We start from the raw sequence: 8,170 nt of genomic DNA, 5'->3' as shown, positions 1-8,170 counted from the left end.
TGCAGCAGCGATTAGCTTATCATTGTCGAACATGTAGACTTAGCTTACTTATAAGCTTACGCAGTGATATATTGCTTGCGACGTTGAATCAAATTAATTTGAAATCTATCACATAACATGGTAACGTTCCTTCCATAGCACATGGTGTGTGTGATAATTTTAGAATTCTTTTAGCTGATCGTAGCAGCAGTGACAAGTATGATTTATAGTATGTAAATGCACAGGCAATTTCAAATTTGCAATTATCATTTAATTTAACTAAATATTATGTACAGTTCATTCGGTTAGATAGAAAACGGAATTTTACACTTTTGTCAATAGCATTATTAGTAACCAGCCCGTTTCAGTTCGTTCAATTGGTGAGCTAACTTTTCTTCCTTAGTTCGGCGCGCCTGACCAAGCTTTCGACATTCTACGTAAGTGCTCAAAAAACGTTCGACGTCAATTTTTCTGTTCAAAAAATCTTCAGCAATCGCTTCACTCTTTTCATGGCTTTCGTCAGCCGCATGTTTTAAGCAGTTCTTTATGTGGTCTGGCGTGAACACTTCTGACAATTTATTGTAGTTCTGATTAAGCTGGTCATATCTAGCTTTTAGAATCGTTACTCTTTCAGCTTTCTCCGCTACTTGATTTCTAAGTTCTTCGAGTTCAGATTCCTTTAGCAGGTTTGCCCCTGAGAAAAAATTCGGCAGGTTATTAATATTCACAGTCTACGATGCAAATACCTATGAGATATACCATTAACTGTATTATTCATTTCAACTTACTAGCTGTATTTTCAACCCAATCGATGGCGTCTTCTACTGTGGTATTGAGATCCTTTATCTGGGAATGCTTCTCCAAAAATTCGTCTAATCTATCGACATCATCACCGAGTTTTTGCAATTCCTCTGTACTCATATCATTCAATTCTGGAAATTCTGAGCACTGAGGTGTTTTGGACCTGACGTTAGTCTGTGTCGTTTGTCCATAATTTGTACCACCATAATGCGAATTGAGATAAGGGGTATTGGCATATTGATTGGAGGAACAACACGGAGCTTTAGTACTGTGTAAAGAATTACTGGTTGAACTTGGTGAGTAAGTAGAAAGATGGGAAGTCGAAGCAAAGGACTTAGCTTGACTCTCTATCGCATATGTGTTACCCGAGTTTGTGTAGTTATAATTGTAAACCGTGTTGTTCGTATTTGTACTTGACGACGAATATTGTGGGTAGTGGGTGTTGTAATAAGAATTATACGAAGTCGACGGTATCTCGGGGTACTGTTGTTGTAGGGCATAGGACGGCGATACTCTATCATTCAAATCTGCAACAGCATTGTTATTAAAGTTTCACAATTTATCATTGCCATTGAAGATATTAAACTACTTGATTTATTCCTGGCCTCTTTGTGCACTATAAACAGAAACCTTTATCATGCATGCATTGTTTGTTAATCTAATCAGTGCTGTAACGCTATTGTTTTTGATTAGGTACCAAATAGAAAAACCGAAAGGGTAACAGTGGTGACTGGATTTATGCAAAGCAAATTCATGACTTAGATTCCAAATTGATGATAAGCGATGAGCACAAACCTCTGTGGCATACGGAAGAGACCGGCGGTGGACTATCTTCTATAAGTTTCGGTGGGTTTTTGCTGAACTCTCTAATGATGGCTTGGACCACCCTGCCAAGGTCGCTGTGTACCGTAAACTGGATAAAAGATAGAAATAGTTTAATTCTATTCAATGCTAAATTCCTAATGGATTAGATATAAAAATTGCAGTTTATAATTTACATTTAGTAGTCCCGGAGCACTGATGATTTCATTGTGCTCATTGCACCATGGATGATTAATCGGAGGAGATACTCTGAGAACAGGTTTTTCTAGGGGAAATTCAGGCGAGAGGGAGACCATGATAGCCATTCGCCTATCCCCTGCATCAAACTGAACTTGGTACTCCACATCCTCTCTTAGCTCGACTACACTGAAAATTCACAATCCCAACAGTTATCCCAAGAACTTCAACCAAGGTTAATATATATATATATATAGACTTTTATTCAGTGAACTGAACTCAGTATGTGCTAATAAGTGAACTGATTACTCTAAGTAAACATTGTTTTTTACTTAGGTTTAAACAATACAAGCTTTCTGCACACAAAAAGATAGTGATGATAAAATTCAATTATTCCAGACACGAGTTTTTCGAAAGAACAGGGGCTAGAATTGAGAAAGTAGGTTCCATTGTATGATAGACTTTCTTAATCTAAAAGCAGAATTCAATGGTTTGACATTACCTTTTGTTTGGGTTTCGTTTATTTTTTACTTATTTATTTTTAAACCATTTTTCATAGGAGGTATATCTATCAGGATTGGATTATTTTACAAAGAATCGGAATTAGAATAAGTTTAGCTAGATGCTGTGATATATATCATAGTTGAAATCGATTGATAAATTGAAAATGTTTGAGCCAATTACTGGAACAATGAGTCAATTGAAATGACGACTAGGAGGTAAGTGGGGATATGAAATATTACGGGAATTTAGCGATACTCGGAAAATGAAATGACGGAGGAAATGCAAATGTTGAAATAAAGCTCTTTGAGTAATGATGACAATATATCGTAATAAAAGGTTAAGCATTATATTGTTAACGAATCGCAGCGGATGATAAGAAAATAATAGATGAGGTTAACCCGAGGTTACGTTATTTATCTAGTCAAGTTTCCTCTTACTTATCGTTAAAGATTTTCAGGGTGTCAATTTGCCGCTTTCTCTTAACAGAGGCATTCTCATTTTCTCCACGGAATATTCGCGATAACATTTAAATGCCTTGATATCGGATAAATCATTCGCTTATCCGTCAATCCCACTGTCAAACCGTCAAACCAACCATCCGGAACATATGTTTTGCAATGGTGACCAACTTCACCCTGCGAGAGTCTGTCGAATATCGATATGCACGTTTCGAGTTCCTTGACATTACGAGGCATAGTTGACGGCATAAGAACGTAAGCTCTGTTCCTCCGGCAGGCGCATCTTCGTTTCATTTTGCGCCGACCGTGCGAAAGCCATTTTTTAGATGACCCTGAATGCGATTGGTTCAAAATCCAAGATGACTTTCACATGGTCGGCACTTAAGGATTGGTCCATAGAGGCGGCTGCGCAGAAACACATGTTATGTTCTCAAAATCATTGTTGACGGATTTGACGGCGTTCAAACATCAAAGTAAACATAACCTCACAACGAGGTGTTCGTAATTATCGAATGAACCTTTTGCAATACATATACAGAAATTATATTCCGTGTATGGACAACATTGATCTAGCACTATACAGCAGTTATGCCAGTTTTCCAGGAATCATGTGCCGAGGTAACTCGTCGATATGACCATTTACGTATTCGAATGTGCATTACGATTTTATTATGGATCTATTATTCCTTAAGAGAGAAGCGTAAAATTGATCGTTATATCAGTAGATTTTTTTAGTTATATAATTGAGAAAATACTGACAACCCGTTTTTTATTACCATAGCAAATACAGGCGCAGACGATAATAATTATACATCCAGGATCGATGAATCTTCGCATGGGTCGAGCCTCTGATCTAAATCCCAATGTTCTCCTTAATGCCGTCGCAAGGAAGAGGCTGCAAGGAGGATTGGCATATAAAGATCCCTTCTTTCCATCTCAGGTTCCTAAAGTAAGTTATCAGTTTGGAAACGGATTCCTAGAGTTAAGCTTATTTGTGCAAATTAAAATTTCGCCTTGATCATTCCAAAAAAAAAGGCTGTTTACATTCAAAAAAGCTGCATTTTGTTCCTCCTGGTTTTATAACATTTTCTGTGACTTCAATCAAGATTTTGCCCATCAACGTTAAATTAGAAATAAATTGATCGAATTTACATTATTGATATTCTATTCATTTCTTGTAGACCAAGGAGCTCACGCAAGCAATGGAGGAATCTCGTCTTCAAGTTTCTCACACTCTACAATCCTGTCTGCAGTCTGACGGAAGAAGAAGATACGCAACACCTCCACAGCAAATAGCTGCTTTCAATCGAAGATCGAATCCAGAAACCCTTTCACCGTCCGGCGGAGAATGGATAAAAACCGATGAAGAAGTGGTTGTGGGTGATGATATTCTATCCCTCAATCCAGAGGCAGATTTCAATATTCATTTCCCATACAAGAGAGGGGAATTGAATGTTCACTCGGGACCCGGAGGAAGCCTTAGAGCTGTTTTAGCAAATCTAAAGATAATCTGGGAACATGTTTTAACAAAAAAAATGAACGTCCCCTTGAAAGATCTACGCCATTATCGAGCAGTGCTTGTTGTCCCCGATATTTACAACAGACATTACTTGAAAGAGTTGACAACCCTTCTTTTGTGTGAAATGGGCTTCGGAGGATGTTTTCTGTTACAGGTTTCTATAATTTCAGTTTGGCATACAATATGAAAACCCATTTATGTACAATTTTACGATTCATCGGAAATCCATCTTTTAAGAGCATTCAAATGTTCCTAGGATCACGTTGCAGCTACGTTTGGTGCTGGTTTAGGATATGCCTGCGTTGTTGATGTTGGAGATCAAAAAACGTCAGTTTCCTGTGTAGAAGATGGAATTTCTCACAGAAATACGCGAGTACGGATGGACTTTGGAGGCGCAGATATTACACAAACGTTTTTCTGGCTCTTACAAAAGTGTGCATTTCCCTATAAAACTTGCAATGCATCCAACAGGCTCGATGCATTGCTTCTAGACCAATTGAAGAGGGATTTTTGTCACGTCGATTTGAATGTCTGTGGATCCCAAGAAAAGACATTCATTGTTCGACAACCTAAAATCCCAACCGAGAAGTACACATTGCAGGTAATATGCAAAAAATGTTGAAAGAATGTACGCATGATGTTATTGTAGTGTACATGGATAAAATTTGTTTTAAACAAATATTCAATCTTTCCATAAATCCCATTGCAGGTTGGCGATGAATGCCTAGTGGCACCTCTGAGTTTATTTCAACCAGAGTTGTTTAAAGTTACTGGAATGCACACTGTCCATACACAAAAACGCTCGATGGGAGATTCAGAAGATCCACATGATGAAAATTATTTACGAGAGACAAGCGTAAGCAAGTTGAACCGTCCTATATTATTCTGATTTGCTTGCAACGAATTGTAAGATTGTTCGAAGATGAGAGACAATTTTTACATAAAGTATAGAATAATAGCATCCATTTACAAAATGTCTGTTTCAACATGTTCATCTTCTCTAGAGACGTGGAGCAAAGGAGAATTTGGAGCAGACATTAGAAATGCCCGAGGAAGTTGCTACGCCAGCTGTGACAGGCGAGGAAGAGGTCGTCGTTGATGCCGTTGATTCGGCGCCGATTAGTTTGGGGATTCGCGACTTAGATACCCCACGAGATTTCGTTGTTGGTCCCCAGCAACTTTTGGGGCTCGATCATGCTGTTCTACAAAGTATCGATCGATGCCGTAAGTCTACAACCACTTGCCATAAAGCATATCTGGCAATTGATTTCTTTCAAAATAATACTAATGTCGTTAATTTACCGGAAAATTTCATTTGCAGCAACTGATGATTTGAAACGTAAAATGTACAGTTGCATATTGGTAGTTGGATCTGGAATGAAGTTCCAGGGAATAGGAATGTGGCTGCACAATAGAATATCCTTGCAAATTCCGTACATGTACAGGGCTGGTGCGTTGCATGACAAATATTCGTCATCGAATTTAAATATTCGGTTTTAATAGTTGTTATCTCTTTATAGAGCAACTCGACATTATAACACAACCCAAGGAAATGGACCCAGGGATGACAGCTTGGAAGGGTGCTGCGATATTGAGTTGTTTAGAATCAGCACAAGAGTTGTGGATTGGTCGTCAAGAATGGGAGCAAATTGGTGTCAGAATTTTAAGAGAGAGAGCCCCATTTATGTGGTGAAAACTTGTAACTGACTGACAGAGTTCGTTCTGGTCAACACAGCACCCATAGATCAGTTGAACAATTATTCTGCTTGGATTCAAATAATTTTATTGAGTCTGTGATAAGCATATTCGTTTTTATAAAACGTTGTACATATTTACGATAAGTTTATGTAAGCTTTCCACTTCTTACTGACCACACGTTGTGTATAAATACTTGACATGCTAGGTTTTTGCCAAACTACTTTTTTTGTTGGAATACGTAGGGATCGCAGTTCTTCATAATTATAACTACTGTAATATTCGTTAAATCTAAGAAGTGAATGTTACTGGCTATTTGCATTGAGCGAAGATTTTGTATTTACCCCTTAGTGTTAAGTTGGGATATACATTTGTCGACGATGACGAAAGAATGGAGTTGTCGTTGCTTTATATGTATTAGGGGGTTAAAGGAAGGTGAAAATAATTTGAGATCACATACAGATCAACAAGTCTAACTTTATTTTCATCATATCGATGACGTACAATTAAATCTGCTTCAAGTAGAAAATTGGCAGCATCTGTAACTTCGGGTAATAAATCTACATATATGTCGTCACCGCTGGAGAAATACGCGGAACACAATTCCTGGAACGTACAAAATCAGCATTATTCTTTAAGGTTAGATAATAAAGGAGATCTATATTATTTGATAAAGATGAGAATATTACTGCTAAAAAATTCTTCACATGGTCGTTATCTGGAAAGATCTCTGATACGACTCTTTGCTGAAAAACAAAAAAAATCATCATTACTTGACAATATATCTTTAAGAATTACAGAATGACAAATCTATTGGAAATTATATTCACCGTTTCTTGTTTAACTTCCTTAAATATCTCATGTGTTATACGAAGTTCTTCTGCCCAAGTTTTACTGGCTATGATGTTATTGGCTGCTAAACAGGATTCTTTCATTTTTTCAATACCCTGCTTCTTTTCCTTCAATCTACAATTAATTGATATTCTGTCTAATGTATTTTATACATATATATGATACCCTATGTAAATATGGAAAACTTGAGTGAAATTGAAGACTGTAAAGGAGTATACCGGCTGATTTCTTTCTCTGTACGTTCAAGGTCCTCAGTGAGAATTTCAACTTGCTCTTGCGCATTTTGAACTTCTTCAGTCAACACTGCAACAGTGGTTGAAAACATATCCAGAGTACGTGGTATGGGATAATCGTCAGGTTTATCATTGGATATCTGTTTTAAGAAACTCGATACGTATTGATGGTGTCTTTCTGAGATTCTCGATGCATCGATCGAACAGAAAAACTTGTTATTTATTTGTACATCGTACAATTGTTCTAGTTCTTGATCTCGTTCCGATTTCAAATCCGTCAATACTCCCAACGTATCTTCCAAAGTAAAATCCTGGGGGTTTGCATTGTGTATCGAGAAATCCGAGCTACCTGAATCATCCTGCGGCAATGTAAGTAAATTGGTATTAATAAGTATATAATTCCTCTTTGCATTAAAGTTGTCGGTACTTATACACAGAACCACTTCGAAGGTACTCAATTATCATAATTCAATATCAAGTGGATATGGTGAAAATATAGAATTGTATTGTTTCATTTTGTGTTGCTGTGCGATTACACTCTGAAATTACACACTCTAGTGCACTACTATGTGGTTAGTAAGGTTATTCAATGACTAATTTCTTACCATGGCTTTCTATGTATTCCTGTGAATCTAACGATTAATCTGGCGTATTAAATAATTTAACAATATGAAAATTGGAGTAGCGTTATACAGTTTGCGTTCAGCTTCTGCTCTGTTCCCGCCAAATATACACCATATACGCATGGCACTCACATTAGAACGGAAGTAAGTTTCTTTCTGTCAGATCTCTGGGTTAAGCTCTGCCCGACTTCGTAGCGCTCTCTAACCAAAATTGATTTTTGGAATTAATTTTCGACATGCACGCATGGCGAGTCAACGTTGGGTTCATGGGTTAACGCATGTCGGTAATCGACAGCTGACAATGAGCAATCAGTTGATGTCGTAAATTTCGTTAATAAAACGTTTGACTGAATCATTTCTAGGATTTTGAAAAATCCGTAGAAAGTGAGCCGCAAAATTTTTAAGGGATTAACCCTCCTTTCTTTGTAATTTCTAGAGCCTAAAACAAATCATTGGAATCGACTTTCAGGGGCCGCGTGTTCCATTAATTGTAGACTGAAGAATTCA

The 8,170-nt window shown here is 37.4% G+C and overlaps 3 protein-coding genes across 3 annotated transcripts; 1 reads left to right on the top strand and 2 right to left on the bottom strand.

Annotated features, from left to right (window-relative positions):
• Positions 1 to 228: 228 nt before the first annotated feature.
• LOC124409196 (vacuolar protein sorting-associated protein 37A) lies at positions 229 to 2,991 on the bottom strand. Its single transcript, XM_046886650.1, has 5 exons — positions 2,721 to 2,991; positions 1,779 to 1,968; positions 1,576 to 1,693; positions 768 to 1,307; positions 229 to 673 (listed from the first exon to the last, which is right to left on the bottom strand). The coding sequence occupies exons 1-5, from the start codon at positions 2,807 to 2,809 to the stop codon at positions 327 to 329; spliced, it is 1,284 nt and encodes a 427-aa protein (XP_046742606.1). The 5' UTR covers positions 2,810 to 2,991; the 3' UTR covers positions 229 to 326.
• A 218-nt stretch (positions 2,992 to 3,209) lies between these two features.
• Positions 3,210 to 5,987, top strand: LOC124409194 (actin-related protein 8). The gene is made up of 8 exons (XM_046886648.1): positions 3,210 to 3,359; positions 3,523 to 3,690; positions 3,923 to 4,414; positions 4,517 to 4,861; positions 4,970 to 5,116; positions 5,265 to 5,484; positions 5,582 to 5,710; positions 5,781 to 5,987. The coding sequence occupies exons 1-8, from the start codon at positions 3,330 to 3,332 to the stop codon at positions 5,951 to 5,953; spliced, it is 1,704 nt and encodes a 567-aa protein (XP_046742604.1). The 5' UTR covers positions 3,210 to 3,329; the 3' UTR covers positions 5,954 to 5,987.
• A 364-nt stretch (positions 5,988 to 6,351) lies between these two features.
• LOC124409198 lies at positions 6,352 to 7,820 on the bottom strand. The gene is made up of 5 exons (XM_046886652.1): positions 7,646 to 7,820; positions 7,026 to 7,399; positions 6,786 to 6,921; positions 6,645 to 6,701; positions 6,352 to 6,561 (listed from the first exon to the last, which is right to left on the bottom strand). Exons 1-5 carry the CDS (start codon positions 7,646 to 7,648, stop codon positions 6,373 to 6,375), a joined length of 759 nt encoding a protein of 252 aa, XP_046742608.1. The 5' UTR covers positions 7,649 to 7,820; the 3' UTR covers positions 6,352 to 6,372.
• Between the last annotated feature and the right edge of the window lie 350 nt (positions 7,821 to 8,170).

Source organism: Diprion similis, chromosome 8, assembly GCF_021155765.1.
Source record: "Diprion similis isolate iyDipSimi1 chromosome 8, iyDipSimi1.1, whole genome shotgun sequence".
Classification (NCBI taxonomy): domain Eukaryota; kingdom Metazoa; phylum Arthropoda; class Insecta; order Hymenoptera; family Diprionidae; genus Diprion; species Diprion similis.
The sequence above is the reverse complement of the archived record's forward strand: the minus strand, read 5'-3'. Positions and strand labels throughout refer to the sequence as shown.

Coding starts and splice junctions, on each gene's coding strand:
- LOC124409194 (XM_046886648.1), top strand. CDS start 3,330: ATGCCAGTTTTCCAGGAATCATGTGCCGAG. Junction 3,691..3,922: donor TTCCATCTCAGGTTCCTAAA/GTAAGTTATCAG, acceptor CATTTCTTGTAG/ACCAAGGAGCTCACGCAAGC. Junction 5,485..5,581: donor ACAAAGTATCGATCGATGCC/GTAAGTCTACAA, acceptor TTTCATTTGCAG/CAACTGATGATTTGAAACGT.
- LOC124409196 (XM_046886650.1), bottom strand. CDS start 2,809: ATGTTATCGCGAATATTCCGTGGAGAAAATGAGAATGCCTCTGTTAAG. Junction 1,969..2,720: donor CTGAAAATCTTTAACGATAA/GTAAGAGGAAAC, acceptor GTGAATTTTCAG/TGTAGTCGAGCTAAGAGAGG. Junction 1,694..1,778: donor GTGCTCCGGGACTACTAAAT/GTAAATTATAAA, acceptor TCTTTTATCCAG/TTTACGGTACACAGCGACCT.
- LOC124409198 (XM_046886652.1), bottom strand. Junction 6,922..7,025: donor ACAGAGAAAGAAATCAGCCG/GTATACTCCTTT, acceptor AATTAATTGTAG/ATTGAAGGAAAAGAAGCAGG. Junction 6,702..6,785: donor AGGAAGTTAAACAAGAAACG/GTGAATATAATT, acceptor TTTGTTTTTCAG/CAAAGAGTCGTATCAGAGAT.